Below are 20,612 nucleotides of genomic sequence, written 5' to 3'. Positions count from 1 at the left end.
CAACCTAGGTAGACCATGTGGTTGTTGTAGCCTTGTTGGATTCTCCTGATCACACACTCACCTGCTGATGTGTCCTCACCGCTCTCCTCCCTCAGATCCCAACTTTGTGCGCACCTTCCTCACCACATACCGATCATTCTGCAAGCCTGAGGAGCTACTTACACTGCTCATAGAGAGGTAAACTAACGTGTGTGTGTGTGTGTGTTTGCGTGTGTGTGTGTTTGCGTGTGTGTGTGTTTGCGCGTGTGTGTGTTTGCGCGTGTGTGTGTTTGCGCGTGTGTGTGTTTGCATGTGGGTGTTTGCGTGTGTGTGCGTGTGCGTGTGTGTGTGAGTGAGAGAAAGAGAGAGACTCTGTCCTCTGCAGTCATTGTATGGTACTGCCTGCTTCCCTGTATGGTAGAGACAGCTTTGGTGGAGATGGTAACATGTGTTCAGCTCCTGACCTTTGCCCCTGTGATGTCACAGGATAGAGATTCCAGAGCAGGAGTCCAAAGAGGAGGAGCTCCAGGGCTTGTGGAACAGCGATCAACCAATGGCTGCAGAGCTACAAAGGTTCCGCCGGGAGTATGTCCAGCCAGTGCAGCTCAGGTAGGACTCTACAGCGCCTAGGGGGGGGGGGGTATGTGTGTGTGTGTGTGTGTTTCTGTGTCTGTAGAACTATCTGTGAATGTGTGTGTCCTGACCACTCTTTTCTCTCTCTCAGGGTTTTGAATGTGTTTCGTCAGTGGGTGGAACATCACTTCTACGACTTTGAGAACAATCCGGAACTCCGCATCCAACTAGAGGAGTACATCACCAGCATCACACAGCTGAGAGGTATCTGACACACACACACACACACACACATCTAATATGCTTAATGCAGAGGTCAAGCTTGATGCTTGATAGGCTGTTAAGTAAACCCATTCATCTGCATTTAACAGTATATGTTCCTCATCATTGCATAATGTTGCTATGGTATAAACCTTCCACATGCATTAGAGAAACAAATTCACACACACACACACACACTCACTCATTTGTTAACAAAGCTTCTACAATAGTTCATCCATGCATTGATGCTACATTATTATTATTTCGTCATGGCAGACACTGCTGTTTCCTCATTAGCATGAGCTTTAATGAGATGACATACATACGCACTCTCACACCCAGGAGTTTGTTAATGCACCATGATGATATCTTATGCTAACGCATGACTGCTTGAACTTAATTAAGGACAATCACTGAAACTCACCCACATAAAATGGTCATGGGTGCAAAAACAACCTTCAACAATTTGCTTGTTCTATAACTTATAGTTATTATAATTATGGTATTTAGCATACCCTTTGTCCAAAGTAAGCAGCAATGCATAACTGAGCAGCAATATATTTTTAAATGTTTGCACACTGCATGCAGTAATGCACAGCACACACACACACACACACACACACACACACACACACACACACACCACACACAAACTCTGTAGTGCATTCATTGACACAGCGCTGTTTTTACAGGGAAGTCGATGCGTAAGTGGGTGGAGTCCATCCACAAGATCATCCGGCGTAAGCTGGCGGCGCAGGCCAACGGCGTGAGCCACAGCATCACGTTTGAACGAACGCCGCCGCCCATCGAGTGGCACATCAGCCGCGCCGGCCAGGTGGACACTTTTGACCTCATGACCCTTCACCCCATTGAGATCGCCCGCCAGCTCACACTGCTTGAGTCGGACCTCTACAGGTGTGTGTGTGTGTGTGTGTGTGTACCTGTACGTGTACGTGTAAGCGTACGTACGTGCATGAGTGTGGGTAGATGTATTTCATTGTAAAAGAGTGTTGCCATCTGTGCGTAATACTGTAATGTCTTAGAGTGTGTTAGAACATATGGTACGAGTTTTTTTCAGAGAAACTTAACAATAAAACTGTGTGTGTGTGTGTGTGTGTGTGTGTGTGTAGGGCGGTTCGTCCATCTGAGTTGGTGGGCAGTGTGTGGACCAAAGAGGACAAGGAGAAGAACTCTCCCAACCTGCTGCGCATGATCCGCCACACCACCAACCTCACACTCTGGTTCGAGAAGTGAGTCAGTCCCACGGCCTTGTGGGAAACACTTCACCCACAGTCCTCTCATCGACGCTCATCTGAGCCTCTCGTTCACCCACAGTCCTCTCATCGACGCTCATCTGAGCCTCTCGTTCACCCACAGTCCTCTCATCGACGCTCATCTGAGCCTCTCGTTCACCCACAGTCCTCTCATCGACGCTCATCTGAGCCTCTCGGTCACACTCTTCTGGTCTTCTCTCTCGCACACTTTGGCTCTTTAGTGACTTTCTTCGTACCTTGCTCTCTCACTTTTACTTAAACTCACTCATATTCTCCTTACCCCCTCTCTCTCACTCACATTCTCCTCATCCCCCCCCCTCTCTCTCTCTCTCTCTCTCTCTCACTCACATTCTCTTTATCCCTCTCTCTCTCACATTCTCCTTATCCCCCTCTCTCTCTCTCTCTCACTCCCATCTCTCCATGTAATCTCCTCTCACTCACACACACTCTGTTCTCTCACCCTCTCTTTAACTTTCTCACATACACCCTCCCATTTCTATTCTTTCCCTTGTGTTTATTTCTCTCACTCTCACTCTCCCTTTCTATCTCTCACTCTCTCTCTCTCATTGGCACTCACTCATTCTCTCTCTCTCTCTCTCTCTATTTCTCTGTCTGTCTCTCAGGTGTATAGTGGAGGCGGAGAACCTTGAGGAGCGCGTGGCCGTGTTCACGCGGGTCATTGAGATCCTGCAGGTGTTCCAGGACCTCAACAACTTCAATGGCGTGCTGGAGATCGTCAGCGCCATCAATTCTGTGCCTGTCTACCGGCTCGATCACACCTTCGAGGTGACTACCTCAACACACACACACACACACACACATATATATACACACTCTCTCACATCTAAACTAAAATGTTATGTTTTTATATACAATCAATGGTTATGATATGATGGTGTGCAGGGATAGGCAATATTTTTGATACATGTGTTTAAAATACAAAATAGTATTTTGTAATTAGTATTTTATTGGGTTTGAAGACAATTGCTTTGTATATTGTATCAATATACTTCATAGGTGTGTATTTCTCTAGGTTAAAAATACTAACAAATATTTTTGGTATAACCTGTATAAGATGTAGCCTCTGATTGGTGCTGATTGTATGCTCCCTTTTCAAAAGTATTTTTAGTATTTCCAAAATACAGTAATACAGTATATTATTTTGCTACATGACAAGGCTACTGTATTTTGTAGGTTATTTTGATACATGTAAAATCCATACATTTTATATTTTATTTTAAAATATGTTTTGCTGTATTTTTGCCCATCCCTGATGTTGTGTAAGACAAAGTGTGTTTATTGTTTAATGTGGATTTTGTGTAATGTGTAATGTGTTTTTTTTGTGTGTGTGTGTGTGTGTGTGTGAGAAGGCCGTCCCGGAGCGTAAGAAGCGGATCCTAGAGGAAGCTGTGGAGCTGAGTCAGGATCACTTTAAGAAGTACCTGGCCAAGCTTAAGTCCATCAACCCACCCTGTGTGCCTTTCTTTGGTAGGGGCCTGGCTTGTCTCAGAAATTGAATAGCAGTGTGTCAGTGATGTATAAAACATTTGGATTTTGTATGGATTTAATTTGTGAAAATAACTAGCACAATAACATTAATAACTAATACAATACTACTACTACTAATAATAATAATATTAACTAATAATAATTATAATAATAATAACAACTAACATGTGCATAATTTGGTGGATGTGTGTGTGTGTGTGTATAGGTATCTACTTAACCAACATCCTGAAGACGGAGGAGGGGAACCCAGACTTCCTGAAGCGTCACAATAAGGAGCTGATCAACTTCAGCAAGCGACGGAAAGTGGCAGAGATCACCGGAGAGATCCAGCAGTACCAGAACCAGCCATACTGCCTCAGGGTGGAGCACGACATCCGGGTAAGGAGCGCTCACACACACACACACACACACACACACACACACACACACACACACACACACTGTCTTCTCTCATTCCCATATTTTACTTTCTGTTTGTACATCTGCATGTCATATATAATTATGTTATGTGTGTATGTGCTGATGTTCTATGTTGTTTTACTTTTGTCCTCATTCCGCAGCGCTTCTTTGAGAACCTGAACCCCATGGGGAACATGGGCGAGAAGGAGTTCTCTGACTACCTGTTCAACAAGTCCCAAGAAATAGAACCTCGCAACTGCAAACAGCCCCCACGCTTTGTAAGTCTGTGTGTATGTGTGTACCTGCACAGTTGTTTTTTTTTGTGTAGATACAGCTACTGTGTGTGCATGCGTGTGTGTAAACCTACGTGTGTGTGTGTGTGTGTGTGTGTGTGTGTGTGTGTGTGTGTGTGTGTGTGTGTGTGTGTGTGTGTGTGTGTGTGTGTGTGTGTGTGTGTGTGTGTGTGTGTGTGTGTGTGTGTGTGTGTGGGGGTGGGGGTGGGGGTGTGTGTGTGTGTGTGTGTGTGTGTGTGTGTGTAACCTCTCCAGCCCAGGAAGACCGTGTACAGTCTGAAGTCTCCGGGCACGCGGGCTGTGCGGAATCCGTCCACCGGAGGCGGAACGCTGAAGGGCCACCCGGTGCCGCTGGAGCGCGAGCCACCGCACAAGGTGACGTTCCGCAGCATTGCCGAGACGGAACCGGAGCGGGAACGGGAGAGCGCCATGTCAGTGCCCACCTCACCCAACACACCCACCCCCACGCCTCCACAGTCCGCCTCCTCTGACCTGAGCAGCGTCTTCATGGAGCCTGACCTCAGCAACATGCATGAAGGTCGGTCTGTCTGTCTATCTGTCTGTCTGTCTGAGTTGGTCTGTGTGTGTGCGTGCGTCTATGTGTTTGGGTGGATGTGTAGAGTGAAGTGTACCAATTATGTGTCCTAGTCCACAACACCTGTGGGTGCGGGTGTGAATGGAGCACCTGTGCAGACTGCAGACACCACTTTCCATTACAGATTTTTACAGTATGCAGGTTCACATAGACAGTCGTGTGTGTGTGTGTGTGTGTGTGTGTGTGTGTGTGTGTGTGTGTGTGCTCCATCTCAACCTCTCTTCTCTCTCATCCTACAGGCCACAACAGCATATTCGCTCCAGTTCTTCTTCCGCCTGCTTCAAGTGAGTAACCTTGGTGAAACCTCTCCTGTGTGTGTGTGTGTGTGTGTGTGTGTGTGTGTGTGTGTGTGTGTGTGTGTGTGTGAGAAAATGTGTTGGCACATGCAGGCATGTTTGTTTCCAAAAAGACAAAGATGTACCTATACTGTTTTGGAAACATGACTTAGTCTGCACAGGTCTGTTTGTGCATAGCTACACAGTGTGTGTGTGTGTTTGTCTGGTTGTGTGCAGTTTTAAATTGTATTTGTGTGTGTGTGTGTGTGGTCAGAATTCCACTCAGTGTCCTGCGGGAGTCTAAATCAGCTGTTTGCAGAGGAACCCCTCAGACCCCCTCCACTTCCCCCTCGGAGGAAAGATGCTGTCTCAGAGGCCAAGGTAACACACACTCATTTATCTCCCCCCATAGATACACTCATACATACTAATACATACATTCATACACCTCCTCTATACACTCTCCTAGACGCCATCACTGTGTACACTCTTTCATGGTAATGTTTACGATGCATTGAGCAAAAAAGCCTGCAAGTTAGCTTTAACCATGGCGATATGGTTTTGTTTCTCCTCCAGCTAAGCTGCCGGTCAGACAGCCCTCCGGCCATCCCGCCACGACTGCCCCCTCCCCTGCCCCGCCTCCAGCCCCGCATCCCCGTCTTCAACGGGCCCTCCACCCCTCTCCTCTCCTCGTCGGACACTCCGCTCCCCAGTCCCCCGCCGCCGCCTCCCCCTCCCCGAGACCCGCTGCCCGACACCCCTCCCCCCGTGCCCCAGCGCCCGCCCGAGATCTTCATCAACTACCCGGTGAACCTGCAGCCGTCGCCCGTCAACCGCTTCCACTGGGAGTTCAGCGCCAGCTCGCCCAGTTCGCCGAGCACGCCGCCGGGCACCCCCTCGCCCCGCGTGCCCCGACGCAGTTGCCCGCTCAGCGCCAGCCAGAACAGCCTGTGCCACCTGTCGCTGCCCACGCCAGGCGGAGGGGGTGGGGGCATGGGCGCCGCGCCCCCCGTGCCCCCCCGACACGTGCCCAGCAGCCCGCAGCTGCCCAAGCTGCCGCCCAAGACCTACAAGAGGGACCTGCCCCATACGCCGCTTCCCCAGACGCCGCTGCCTGCGTTCTCGTTGGTGGACAATGCAGATGGGAGCCAATGAAATTGGGCTTTTCCCTAAATCGGGGCGGGCAAATAAGGACGTCAGCCAATGAGGAGGGGATTTGGGTTCTTGTTTGACAGACATGGCCAACCAGAGGGCGCGAGTAATGACTCATGGGAGGGACTTTTCCCCCTGACTGTTGGATTGAATTATGGGACCCAGTAATACACACGCAGACACACACTTACTCAGAAGTGGAGAACACTGATCTCTCTCAGCAAGGTGTGTGTGTGTCATGTCACAGAAGTGTGTTGGAAGGGCATGACCTATGGATTGTATGTGTTCTGCAAATTTAAAAAAAAAAAAAAAAAAAAAAAAAACATGGCCTTTTTAAAAAAATTAAAAATAAAAGCTCGTCAAGATGAACTTAAACAAGCAGACTGAATAAAAAAAAACACAAGGAAACAGTTACTAAAAGAAAAAAAACATTACAAATATAAAGCTACTGATCAACAAGACCACCCACCTGCCTGTCTATGCCCTTGGCCAATCATGGCACGCCTCAACTAATTCTATGCCCCGCCCATCACCTGAAGCCAGTGGAAAACGCTGCACCACTCTGCCAGCCAATCAGAGAGTAGCAATGACCGCCCATCATCTTTCAGAGGGTGTGTTTGTGCACGCATGCCAGCACATGCTCAGAAAGAGATTGAAGTCTGGTCTCCTGTCTACTTTATCTGTGACTGGATCGAGAGAAGCAGGCCAGTTTTGGATCCTTTCTCTCTCTCTCTCTCTCTCTCTCTCTCTCTCTCCCTTTCTCTCTCTCTCGGACCAGTGGTGACCCAAGCCCTGGTCGTAGACTCTCTGATTGCCTTAAAGGAGCGTTGGAACGGTGTGCGGCCTGGCAGGCTCCCGGAGGGTCTGAGTGCAGCCTGAGTGCTGCCCGTGAGGTGACGGGGGCTGACCGGCGAAGAGTTGGCTGCCCTCCCGACGCCCTTTAACCTGCTGTGACCCTAACAGGCACTGACTGCACACTCTCTCTCGAGACTGACTGACTGACTGACTGATGTTGATGTTGATATTGAGACTGAGGGGCATCCTGGAGCCTAATGCATATGCAGCTGCCACAGCGCATTCACCAGGCTGCTAATCAATGAAAAGGAAAAGGAGCCTGAACTAGCGAATATAAACACTTAAAGACTAAAATGCCGACCACCACCACGCAAATACAATTACTCCACACACACACACACACACACACTGAAGGCCATTGGCAGACAGAGGCAGAGCCTGTGAGGGCTAGCCATCTGTCTGAACGACTCAATACTGTTGAACTCTTTTTCTACGCACTGCAGTTTTGTGGCCAAAGTCTTACTTTATGCAGGAGGATGGACAAAGAGGACCAGTAGAAACAGAACATGGTCCCCCTGCCCTTTGCTTCTTTTAGTCATTTTCAAATGAGTAACTGCACTGTACCACTGCAGGGCTCAGCCTGTTACTTAATGTACACACACACACCAACACACACAACACACACACACACACGCTTATCTTTAGTTGCCTTTTAATACAGCTCAGACCTATGACCTGAGGCTGTGACCAGTCAACAAGCTGAGAGAACTGGAGAGAGAATGTGTGTGTGTGCATGTGCGAGCGTTTGTCAGTGTTGGGATGTGTGGTTCAGAGCCTGAGTAGGAGTGTGTGAGATGAGGTGGATGTGTATGTGAGAGCTGACTATGAAGTAGTGAAGACATGTTCTCCAATTTAGGGCTGGCAAGGAACGTCAGGAGAGATAGGAGAACTCTAAAGACAGAAGACATGAGTGCCAGTAATGTGTGTGTGTGTGTGTGTATATGTGTGTGCGCATGTTTGTTTGCAAGGATGCCGGTGTTTTTCTGTGTGAGTGTGTCAGTTCGCTCTCCAGTGATCTCTCAAGCAATCTAAAGCCAAGACGATGTCTTACACCCCGACCTTGAAGATGCCTGCTGCTGGCAAAAAGACTCCAGCCCCCAGAATCCTCCACTGAATGTTCACCTCTGAATGTTCAAGTACACCCCCCACCCCTTGTAACAATCCCTGACCAGTCACCATGGAGCACTCCAGTCAGCAGCCAATCAGAAGCGCAGGACTCTGGAACAAGGCCATACATGTCCATGATTTGTCTTTCTGTGTCTTCTCTGGAAAAAAAAGTCAGGATGAATTATTTTTTTCCAACGACTGAAAACCTGCATTGTTTCTCAATATGTGCCTTTTGTTTTCTTTGAAACGCTTTGCAAAATAATTTGTAAAAATGCTTGAAAAAAGACAAACAAAAAGTGTTGGTTGCCTAACACACACTGCTGTACACTACAGTGTTAGAAGTCTCTGTAACATTTACACTCTAACGGAATTGTGTGCGTGCGCGTGTGTGTGTGTGTGTGTGTGTGCGCGTCTGTGTCTGCGTGCGTGCGCGTTGGAGTCAAATTCTTTGCCTTGTATGAAACTTAAAAACCCTACTGCCCAAAGCCATAACACAGAAATAAGAGATGTTTATTTAGATGATTTCTTTAGTGCTAAGCAGTCCCACTGACAATCCCATCTTTGAAGAAATCCTCAGTGTACACAGACACACACACACACACACGCATGCACGCACGCACATCAGAATGCAGTATAAAATAGCCATCTTTGCATATCTGCTTTGAAAAACCAAATGAATAGATAGCACTCAGCAACCTTTGCTCAAGTGAAAACGAATGAACTACTACACTGTTGCAAACTATTAACGATAGCTTGTTTGGCCGGGTTGACTGACACATTCAGTCGAGTAGATGTATGTTTCTGGATGACCAGAAGGAAGCAAACTACCAGCCCCAGGGTATGGGGGCCCCAGGCTCACTATCTGCACTTTAGGCAATACTGTTATAGAGATTGGAAATGAATACAAAATAATACCCTTACACACAAACACACACACTAATCGCTTTTAACCCAAGTGAGTACTCAATGCCCTATGATCATTATTCATCAAAATGCACACACACACTTTGAAGCAAACACTCCACAGATGTGCAAAATCTGCAAACATTCTTGCAGAGTCCCCCTGTTTCTGTCACACACATAGGAAGAGGCAGCAACTGAGGGGTTGGGATGTTGCCCACGAGGATTCCTCAGACACGGCGGCCTTACAGGACTAATGTCCTCTATGATGTCACATCCTGTTTGTGTCACTGGAGGCGATAGGCGTGTGCTTTGGCATTTTGTTTTCCTGTGCTGTTGTTTTTTTTTTGTTTTTGGTTGTTTGTTTTTGTTTGTTTTGTTTAAATCCTGTACAAGTCCCTTGTCCTGACACTTAACATGCTCCTCCAGGCTATCCCAGAATTCTGGCTGGTAGCAGCTGGTGGTGTGTGGCCTTTAACCATAGAAAAAAAGCATTTTGTATTCATGTTCTGAAAGAGATTAATAAAAAAATCACCTGGTCTTATTTTGTACATTATCAAACTTTATTTAAGCCTGGCTTAATTGTTATTTTATACATTCTATACATCTCTGAGTTCTATCCCCATGCAGGAGAGGTGTCTGTGTGTGTGTGTGTGTGTGTGTGTGAGAGATAGAGGGAGAGTGTGTGTGTCTGTGTGTGCCCAAGATGGTTTTGTGAGATTAGCTGTAAATCTCATATAAGCGCAGTCATATTAGCTGTTGCACTGCATCACAGAGCCAGGACATACAACCAGGGAGCTTAAAGGCACAGTCCTTGATTATAATCTAATACATGGAATCACCCTCCCCTAGCTGTCTTTTGTTTGTGTGCTCAAAAAACTCTGTTCATAGTCCTGGGAAATAATGTGGCTTATATCAACCAATACACTATTCCAGCTAATCAAAAACATTGCTTCATCAGGACTGAAGGGAGGGGTGTATTTAACCAGAATCAAGGACTACCTTTAAAACTCAAATTCAACTTGAAACCCTGACACTGGGTGAGTGACATGGAGCGGTCATACAGGTAACTACTACAGTCAGGATGTAGTGAAAAACAGAAGAATTGTACCCAATACAGGGCCTGTTGTCCAGCATTGTCCCTTCACTATTTCTACAGCCGAGAGTAGAGCACTCACATATTACACCATTTTTATCAGAACTTGTTTTGCCAATGGCTAAAATTCATATTATTGAATTATGAGGCAGGACTGTGGGGTACAAATAGGATCCAACTGTCCCTGAATAATCTCTAAACTCGTTTAAGATGTCAGGGGTGTCCACACAAAACAAAAGGCATTGAAGGAATAGGATGAATCATGATGACTGGCTCTGTGTGCGTGTGTGTGTTAGACGGTGCTGCAAGGACCTTCGCTGTCCTCGCTCTCGTTCCAAACATTTCGATTTCCCAGCGGACCGACGGGACTGCCTCTGCCCCCACCACCATACAGCGAGGACCTGAACACACACATACATTCATTTCCATTTGATTAAAGAGCTCTGTTTTCATTTCTAATACCCATCCAGAAAGGGTGGCAAGTACAACATAATCTAAAGCTGTGTATGTGTGTGTGTGTGTGTGTGTGTGTGTGTGTGTGTGTGTGTGTGTGTGTGTATGTGTGTGTGTGTGTGTGTGTGTGTGTGTTGGATGAGATTTACCTCACTCCATCTCTGTCCTTCTGTGGGTTGGAACCTGAATGCCCCTGTGATGTCACTCCTCTGTGGGCTTGTGATTGGTCCCTGTCAGGTGTCTCATCTCCCTGGTTGACAAAAACACGCATCAGCGAGGCACAGTTAAATAGACCTTCAGTTGTTGGTGTGTGTTTATGTGCACGTATTGGTGTGTTATATTTATATATATACAATATATTTGAAATATAAATATATATACAATATATTTGTGTGACACACACCTGCCTATAGGGCTGGTCCCAGATGGGACGGAATGCTCTGGAAGGTTGCCGCTGCAGCTTCATGCGCCTCTCCCTCCTCTCCCCACCAGGGCCTGCCGCCACACACACCTGTCCGCCCGCCTGCATCTGCGTGTGTATGTGCGCGTGCGCCTGCGTGTGTGTCGGGGGGTTGGGGGCGGCACGGGGGATCTGCCACCGGGTGCACACGGCCCCATCCCGGTGCACCAGCCTCGGGGAGAGCGGGGGTCTCTGGCTGGACGGCTTCAGGCGTGGGAGCGTGTAGGACGGCTTCAGCAGCACGGGGATCTGGCTGTCCTCCTCATCTTCCTCCTCCTCCTCCTCTTCTTCCTCCTCCTCGCCTCGGCTCTCCTCGGTGCCGTTGCTACGCTCCAGGCCGTTGCCGTGGAGCTCCAGCGTGTCGTCAGGGCTGCAGGTCGTCACAGAGGAGTAGTCGAAGACTGATGCCTCGCCCAGCTCCTCCGGGTCCGTCTCAAAGTCCACCACAGGCCTGTGGGATGGATGGATGGAGATGCTACATTCGCACCATGTACATCATTACACAATCAGGCTTGCAAATGTCATGGGGAACAGCTGTGTAATGAGGGATGTAACGCATGCAATAACACATCATAGCCAGCAGAGGGAATAAAACACATCAAAAACAACACACAAAAAAAACATCTTTTGAGTTCAGTCCTGACAGGGATTCTTTCTTAGTTACTGGCTAATAATCTAGTGTCGTTTGCTGGAGATAAATTGAACCAAGAAAGTGAATAAGGCATGTTATGTCTCCTTCAGTCAATTCAGTTCATGTTTGCTGTCAATTAAGAGGATAAACCACAAACACAAAGCACACACACCTGTTGATGTGATAGACCTCGGAGTTGTACATTCTCTTCCCCAGTGGCTGTGAGGAGGTGCCCTGTCCGGGATCACTGTCTGTGGCGGCGCCCCCTCCTGGGTCAGAAGGGTAAAGGAGGAAGCGCACGTCACCCGGTCTCTCCCTGGGCCCTGGGACCCGCACCGGAGTGGCATCAGGTGGCAAGCTCCAAGTACCGCAGCCCAGCGATGGGGCTACATGGTTCCAGCTGGCAGAGCTGGGTACAGGATGGCATATGCTGGATGGACTGAGACAGAGAATGACAGAGAATTACATACTATCTCTTCTTTTCCTGAAGCGTCAAATCAATGGCTCTGTGCTACACCATTTCACCACTAGAGGGCTCTCACAATCAAAATCCTGAATAATCCATCAAAAATCAAAACGGCACTTAATTTCGCCCATATGATTCACTTTTTTAATTCACGGCTTAAAGTCACCACTTATCAGACTTTAACAGAGAGCACTGCAGTTCCCTGTGGATAGGGGATCATCTATATTTATACACCCAGAAGGCAGCAGAAGCCAGCACACTGACTGGGAGTTGGCAGGCTGGGTGTCCTGGCGGTGAGTCTGCGAGCGTGTCAGAGTGTCCCTGGAGTTGGGCGAGTATTTGCTGAAGGCTGATGGAGGGCAGTCAGGACTTGGAATCTCACACCTGCCAAAAGAAAACACAAGAATTCAGCCTTAAATGGTTTCACAGTTTGGCTCACTATTACTTTAACCAACTAATATTTGGGCTATTTTGATATTTTATCAAACGCTTTAACCCAGATGGCTATGACAGAAACATGCATGTATGTCAAGTTTGAAGAAGGCCAGACGGCCGAAACGTCACTTCAACATTAAAACATGGAGCAGAGTGTACGGCATTCTCTTTATTTTCTTTAACAGAAACATGTATGTAAACATGTTTACAGCGCATCATTTGCTCTCCAAAGTCTGTACACCTCCAGGGCCCTGAGGCAGGCAGGAAAGATTGCTGCAGACCGCTCCCACCCCGGACACACTCCCCTCTGGCAGGCTGCCTTCCATCATGACCAGGACCTCACGCCACAACAGTTTCTTCCCCTCTGCAAAAAACATAGCCCCCTTTCTGCGTAGTGTTTTTGTACTTGCATCTGCACTTTGTCATATTTGTATATAGGCCTATATTATATTATATTATATTATATTATATTATATTATATTATATTGCATAATATTATATATTATAGTTTATAGTTGTATTTAAATTAGGGCTGTCAATCGATTAAAAAAATAATCAAATTATTAAATACTCTGTGATTAATTAATCTAAATTAATCGCATATATAATTTTTGCTGTGAAAGTATTTTAAATATTTAAATTCAAATGAATCATTGAATAATCAGCATTAGTGACATTAAAGTTCAAAAACTCTTTTATTATTATTCTCACTGTTCAAATAATGGCATAATAATCTATTTCAGGCCACAGATATAACCTAGGGGACACAATGAAAATAAATGAACACTTCCCTCAATGTCAACACTATTTCTTTGCATTGATGTGCGACTTTAGAGTTGACGGACTCGGGTCATATGCAAATTCCTTGCTGCAGACATCGCAGAGGACTTTATTTTAATCAACACTTTATTTTTATCAACAGCATCAGGCCATTTTTTAAAAGTAAATGTTCCAATCAATGATCTAGGCAGCACATTTTCTTCTCTCTCCTTCATTTTACAGTCTAACGGTTATTGACTAGAACGGCTCGGGGTCAAAGATCATACGGAATCGATTAATCTGCGCTATTTTTTTTAATCAGTTATTTTTTCTCAAATTAATTCATCGAAATTAATCAGTTATTTTGACAGCCCTAATTTAGATAGATAGATAGATAGATAGATAGATAGATAGATAGATAGATAGATAGATACTTTATTGATCCCCAAGGGGAAATTCAAGAATTTAAATGTAAATATTTCTTATGTGTTTTGCACCATTTCACCAAGTCAAATTTCTTGTTCTTTTTTTTCGTGTGAAAAAGAAAGAAACGTGCCAATAAAAGGATTCTGATTCTGATTCATTCTGATCATTATTGTATAAATGTATACATATAGATCATAAAATGTATAAAGCCGATGTTCTCTTCTATGCTATGGCGTGCTGGGGAGGCAGCATAGCAGGAGGAGCGATGTTGGACGCCTGGATTGGCAGGTCAGGACAGCTGGCTTTGTCGTTGGCACAGGGATGGAGTTCCTAACGTCAGTGGTGGGAAAAAAGGACCCTGAGCAAGCAGCTGTCAATTACGGACAATGACCGCCACGCCTTACACAGCACATTCACCAAGACAGAGGAGCATGTAAGTGGCAGATTCCTGTCACTGTTATGCTCAACAGACAGGTTGATGGGGTCTTTTGTCCTCACAGAAATGGAGGGGTGAAATTGAGTATTATTTTGCCTGAGGAAGACCCAGCAGGAAACGTTGCAGCACAATAAACCTATAGGAGAATTAGCAGAGCGCGGGCATCTCATTCTTTTAAGTTGTATCCAGCCCCTTTTGCCCTGCACCTCACCGGTGGAGATGTGCACACCGCCACTACTGCTCTACGAAATTGAGTATTGGGCATGAGTCTCTCTCTCCCCCTACCATATCATGCCAACCTACACTCTGACTGACACTCAGAATGTTAGTATTTGTTTACAAAGTATTACGAATTTGCATAGTTCATTTCTATTGCTGTTTACCATCAGATACAGTAATTCTATTCTTATCACATATCCATATCTTTGCACAGTTCACTTTTTGCATGTCCTTTATGGAACACGCTCTACCATGACATCTCACTGCATCACTTCCACTTGTACATACAACATCACAATGGCAGTTCTATCTATCTATCTATCTATCTATCCATCTACATTAAAGTAAAATGTAATGTACTGTATGTTGCTAGAAGATGAAGCAGTACCCAAACAACATGATTGAAGCACGGTAACTACGAGTCCTACATTATAAGCCATTATGCCTAATAAAGTATTCATTGGAATGATTTAATCATGCGTCCTCTAACTGAACCCACCGTAAACCTGTGACTACAGCCGGCCTTTCCTCTGATTGCACATCTTGTTCCAGCATTGCATGGCCACGGGAACGGATGTGCCCCAGAATTCTTTGGGTGTCCTCAAGCAGATGGCGATCAGGATGGTCACCCCCTGTCCAGTCGAGGAGGCTCTGAGAGAGAGAGAGGAGAGAGAGGATGTGTTTGAGAAAGAGAAGCCTTGAAACCAATTTGTGTGTGTGTGTGTGTGTGTGTGTGTGTGTGTGTGTGTGTGTGTGTGTGTGTGTGTGTGTGTGTGTGTGTAAAAGGAAAGCTAGAGAGACAACACCTGTATGATGCTCAAGTAGCTATGGATCCTGGAGACAGGTGAGAACAGTAATGAGATGACCCCTGACCCCTCCTTCTTCTCCTGGCCATCCTGTAGTGGTCAACAGAACAGCACACAAACATCATACAACTTTAATATTTAATATTAAGTACTTTATCTAAAATAATATATATGTGACAGTGTATCACTGAGTGACAAGATTAGGCTTTATCAATCATGCCCCGACAACTTTGGGCTGCATACATATAAAAAAAAGTCTAAGACATTTATATGTGCACTTACACACTTTTCTATGTGCATGCAGGTGTGTAGACCTTTCTCACCTGTGTGTTGTGTGTCTTCTATATGTGCATGCAGGTGTGTAGACCTTTCTCACCTGTGTGTTGTGTGTTTTCGCTGCCAGCTGCACTTTGCTGATCTCTGCATTGAGGATGGTTGGCAGAGTGGACACATAGCCCAGATACGCTTCAGAAAACACCCCCTGTCAATGCACAAAATGACACATTTTGCACTGCACTGACATGCAAAACCTTTAATGGGCAACCACTGGCATGATGTGTACCACAGGTGTTCATAACTTTAGACTTGAGTCGGTGACTGGAGCCTGTGTGAAACTCTTTGTTTTAAAAAAAGCTCCCCCCTGGCTCAGAGCACTGATGACTGGCTTCCTAAGCATGTCCTGACTCTGGGAGAAAAACTAGACCGGCTACGAAAAAAAAAAAGAAAACTGCAAAGTAATGTGGATTTGACAGAAGTGTGTGTTCAGCAGCGAGTTCAGTGATAAGACTGAGGAGGCTGTTCAGCTCTCCTGAAGGCCAGATTCAGCACAAAAAGCAGGGCTTCCCTGTGAGGGTGGAGGAAGGGAAGGCAATGTTTTTGATAGAGAGAACAAGGCATTTGTTGTGACACTGGAGGATCCATTTTCACCAGCTAAAGTTGGTCTTTGTGCCTACTTTTGGAGTGTTTTAACACTTCACTCGCCTGCACAATGTGCTGTTGTGTGGATTGTGTTTCTGTTTGTGAAGGTACACTAGTCATAATAAAAACATGTGTGTGTGTGTGTTTGAGAGAGAGTGTGTGTGTGTGTTTGAAAGAGTGTGTGTGTATGTGTGTGTGTGTGTGTGTATGTGTGTGTTGTGTGTGTGTGTGTTTGAGTGTGTGTGTGTGTGTGTGTGTGTGTGTGTGTGTGTGTGTGTTTGAGTGTGTGTGTGTGTGTGTGTGTATGTGTTTGAGAGAGAGAGATCGTGTGTGTGTGTGTCTACCTCGCCTTGGCCTGTGAGTTTGCAGAACACATCCCCCACCAGACACCTCCATTGATCAGCAGCCAGTCTCTCCTCCAGAGCGTTTCTGAACACTAGGTGGCGCTGCAGCAACTGCTCCACATGTCTCAGAAATACCTTACTAGGAACCAAAACACATCACTCTAAGAGAGGGTTTTGTCATGTTATGTTTCTCACAATATAATTGTATTAGATATTCAGATAATAGTAATATATAATAAACTATTAATAAGAATACTTAAATAAATAACTCTTAATATAATAAGTGACATTTTTAGCGCCTTTCACACACCCAGTGGTGCTCACACTTTTTCTGTCATTCCCCACTTTGGAAGTGGGGAATTTTCAAGCCCCACCTGATCCCATCACCCCGGCAAAATGGTAACGTTAAAATATTATTTTCACATTCAGGTTCCACGTTACATTTCCTGTCTCGGTTCACTGGATCTGATGTTGTTTTAATTCATACAGTATGTCGATCTGTATGACTTGTGTGTGGCTATTTTGTTTTGAATCCATAATTTCCTTTCAAAAAAGAAAGGCAAAAAAAAATCCTCCTGTTCATTGCGCCCCACCTGCCATGTCTCTATTCCCCACTAGTGGGGCCCGCCCCACACTTTGAGAACCACTGCACAAACCCAAGGTCCTTTTACAAAGAATCAGATAACTGACCCTTTATGTCGTCCAGTAGTGTACATTTTAACTTAATGTTCCCTGAGAAAGGCAACTGTGCAGATTTTAATCATTATGTTCCTGCACTGCAGTGTCCATATGTGAATATAGACTCTAGAGCATGTTATTGTTTGTGGTTATGTCTTACTGTGGCTCCACGTCGTTGGCCTGTTGAGGTGGGGACTTGTATTTGTCATAGAGTTGACCCAGGCTGGACACGTACTCCCACTCAGACTGAAGCAACTGCACCATTACCTGCTGCCTCCTACCTGGAAGGACAGGTCAGCCACAAAGAGCCCCTTCATCCATGTTTGTGAATATCCTGAATACTTTCAACTTTCAGTTGAAAGTTTAGCTTGTGTAGTAGACTACTTCAACTTTACAGTATAAAGGTTCTGGTACCCTCAAGAGAGCAGGGGCGTGGCACCTCTCCTGCCCATGGACCAATCACAGCTTGCGGAACCCTCACACACATGGGCACAACTTGACAATTCACTGTACTATCTGAAGAGAAAAAAAACACTGTACCATCTGAAGAGAAAAAATACATAGATGGTTGGGTAAGAAGGGCCAATGGAGTGATGTATGGTTGGAAGAATACAAGGGAAGGTGGAGTGATGTATAGATGGGTTGATTAGATACAAGGATGGATGTACAGTATATATGCAATAAATGGATGGATGGATCTAAGGATATGCACACAAAATGGTTGGATTTATATTTTCATTAAATGAATGGGTGGATGATGGATGAATGAAAGGATGGATGAATGGATTGATATGGATTTATGGAAAGATTGTGGTTCGAATGGTTAGAGAGAGGACAACTGGGTAGCGGCTCACCTGTGCCCTGGCACTGCCCTGCTCGGAGACCCTGCAGGTAGCAGTGCAGTAGCAGCCCTGCCTTCAGAGTTGCACTGGGGGCCACCGTGGCGGAGCTCCCACTACACTGGCACGGGCACCCTCCATTCTCACGTTGGCACATGTTTGAGCCGTGCCCAGTCTCACTACACAAAGATGCTCAGGGGCGTTGGTAAGTGTGCTAAAACACTGTCTGTCAAATGACTGCTTGTACATGAAAAGACGTCTACTTTGCCTGTTAAGGTTCACAATTGGTTGTTTAGATTTAATACAAGCATGAGCTGATAGAGTAAATCAGAGCCAACAAATTCCTTCAGGAAAGTATGAGTAAGTATGAGTAACTTTACCTAAATCAGAGTGTATTATTACTCATTACCTTGCCCAGTCCTCATACTCAAAGAAATATTTACTCTTGTCTCCATGGTTACCTGTCTCCCTGTGGGACCCCTGACCCCTGGGCACAGGCCTCTGCAGACTGTGGCATCTTAGACTCCTGGTCTGGTTTGAAGCGATCACCACATAGTAGCCTAATTTGAGCACGAACCTCCCCTAGCTCTTCCTACAGCAGGGGAAACATCCAAAAATAAGTTGTAAGAAGTAGCCCAGTCAGTTACACTTTCTATTTTTAGCTCTTGTTGCAAGTTCTTACTGTAAAGCATTACATAACATGCACAATATTAGTGAGTAACAATGCAGTAATGCTTCCACATACTTACTTACAAGATAAAGGTTACATTCATGTAAGCACTGAGCATCAATGTGCTCTTACATGCTGATAATTCATGTGCTACATTGTCCTTAAACATATTCATGTTTCATATAAGTGGCTGAAAGTACAACCACATCACAAAACAGTAGCTGTGTGTATAATGTATCATTGTAGAAAGCAAGAGTCTGCACTTTTTGTTCATATTTCACATTGTTCCTGTTACCCTCAGAGACTGCACCAGAGCCTCCAGGTGCAGGGCACGCTTGTGGCAGCAGCTCTGGGTCTCCTGCAGCTGGCTCTGCAGTCGGCTGTCCCCGTGCTGGATGTGGCTGAGCTCCAGCAGCGCCCGCGAGAAGCCAGCCTTCAGCTCCGCCACGATGCCTTGCAGCTGCACGGCCAACAACAACCCAACACCGCGTGTCACACTTTCTACACTTTCTATATATACAGCGCAATGCAACACAATGGACAGGTATACATGACACAAAAGAGCACGCCATTGCTGTCTATCCCCGCTGCACGTTATACAACAAAGCGACACAATGTATGGCAACAACAGCAAAACAGCAGTGGATATCCTCGACACCCAACGAGCACGTCATGGCTCTCTATATACAAGAAGCCATTTGCCATATCAGAACGGTTACTGGTCAGAGGAAATCAATCATCATGTGGCGAGGTCATGTGGTTTCCTTGCATTCAACATGAGAATGTATGGTGACACTGTGATTTGCGGTGTCCATGTATTTGCTTGCTCAGCAGTGTGTGTATGGCGGTGATGGGCTGTTTACTGTGAGGCTGTTGTAAAGTACCTTGGAGATCTCCCTCACCAGCTCTCCCTCGTGGGACTTCATGCTCGCCTGCTCTCTCGCACTGGGAAGGAGAGCGGCACCAAGGGTCTCTCTGCAGCACTAAATATGTAAACACACACATACACACACACACACACAATGAGAGGTAGCGAGAGAGATCAATTTTCTATACACTACATGTTAAATAGTGCTTGACTTGAACTTGAGCTCTTAAAGCCCTCTACACAAACACACCATGCACACAAAACAGTCTGTTAAATTCATGACGAATGTTTTTACATTTATGAATTTGAATTGGATTCTTGCACTATATGTCTACAAGCACATAATTAGTATACATATAGTTCATACCAGAAACACACAAATAAATTCAAATGATATCCATACATAATGTCCATTTTCATATTTCCATATTTATGCTAATGAGCCAATGTGCACACACACACAGAGAAAAACACAAAACAAATGTCAAAATATTTACATACCTGCACTCGCATTGCAACAATTTTGTACAGAAATGTGGCAAATAAATCCACATATCGTGCTTGTTCAGCTCACACAGACTTGAGCGTGTGTGCACACACAGAAGCCCTTATGGAACAGATTAATCTGTTTGCAGTCATTGCATCTGTGCTTGATCTCACACTGAGAAAACAGACCTATGAAACAGGCATGGAGCCAAAGGTCCACAACGCTCACGAGGCACTGCAACAGAAGACTAGCTACTGATCTGGAAACAGTCTTAACCTGCACTTGTATTCTATCGCTATAGTAAACTTCCAATAAAAACTGATTTAAAGTTTAAACTGATTTAAACTGACCAAGACCACCTTTTTACAACTATGACAGGATTCCATCCAAAGTGCAAAGTGTTCCTGAGATTAGTTGTAAGGTTGTACAGCAGCATGTACATTTTATTC

The 20,612-nt window shown here is 45.5% G+C and overlaps 2 protein-coding genes and 1 long non-coding RNA gene across 3 annotated transcripts in view; 1 reads left to right on the top strand and 2 right to left on the bottom strand.

The window, feature by feature from the left end:
* Positions 1-9,716, top strand: part of sos2 (son of sevenless homolog 2 (Drosophila)) — a 31,558-nt gene extending 21,842 nt beyond the window's left edge. Inside the window, exons 11-23 of the mRNA XM_076300660.1 lie at positions 96-177; positions 466-588; positions 704-816; positions 1,506-1,728; positions 1,944-2,063; positions 2,711-2,873; positions 3,458-3,575; positions 3,802-3,974; positions 4,157-4,273; positions 4,544-4,826; positions 5,123-5,167; positions 5,433-5,539; positions 5,735-9,716. Of these exons, the coding sequence (XP_076156775.1) occupies positions 96-177; positions 466-588; positions 704-816; positions 1,506-1,728; positions 1,944-2,063; positions 2,711-2,873; positions 3,458-3,575; positions 3,802-3,974; positions 4,157-4,273; positions 4,544-4,826; positions 5,123-5,167; positions 5,433-5,539; positions 5,735-6,313 (2,246 nt within the window). The 3' untranslated portion in view covers positions 6,314-9,716. The remainder of the gene's footprint in view (positions 1-95; positions 178-465; positions 589-703; positions 817-1,505; positions 1,729-1,943; positions 2,064-2,710; positions 2,874-3,457; positions 3,576-3,801; positions 3,975-4,156; positions 4,274-4,543; positions 4,827-5,122; positions 5,168-5,432; positions 5,540-5,734) is intronic.
* Positions 9,717-9,830: 114 nt separating this feature from the next.
* LOC143139295 (uncharacterized) lies at positions 9,831-11,206 on the bottom strand. Its single transcript, XR_012990371.1, has 3 exons — positions 11,125-11,206; positions 10,871-10,971; positions 9,831-10,669 (listed from the first exon to the last, which is right to left on the bottom strand). It is a non-coding gene; the product is annotated as an uncharacterized LOC143139295 (long non-coding RNA).
* A 181-nt stretch (positions 11,207-11,387) lies between these two features.
* Positions 11,388-15,132, bottom strand: LOC143139553 (uncharacterized). Its single transcript, XM_076300132.1, has 5 exons — positions 15,053-15,132; positions 12,543-12,662; positions 11,985-12,251; positions 11,513-11,632; positions 11,388-11,412 (listed from the first exon to the last, which is right to left on the bottom strand). Exons 1-5 carry the CDS (start codon positions 15,106-15,108, stop codon positions 11,388-11,390), a joined length of 588 nt encoding a protein of 195 aa, XP_076156247.1. The 5' UTR covers positions 15,109-15,132.
* Positions 15,133-20,612: the final 5,480 nt, after the last annotated feature.

This window comes from Alosa pseudoharengus, unplaced genomic scaffold (genome assembly GCF_046254945.1).
Source record: "Alosa pseudoharengus isolate Yale_2024_CS ecotype anadromous, Long Island Sound unplaced genomic scaffold, YU_APseudo_1.1 YU_APseudo_1.1_scf_22, whole genome shotgun sequence".
NCBI lineage: Eukaryota > Metazoa > Chordata > Actinopteri > Clupeiformes > Clupeidae > Alosa > Alosa pseudoharengus.
This window is presented reverse-complemented; position numbering and strand designations above follow the sequence as displayed.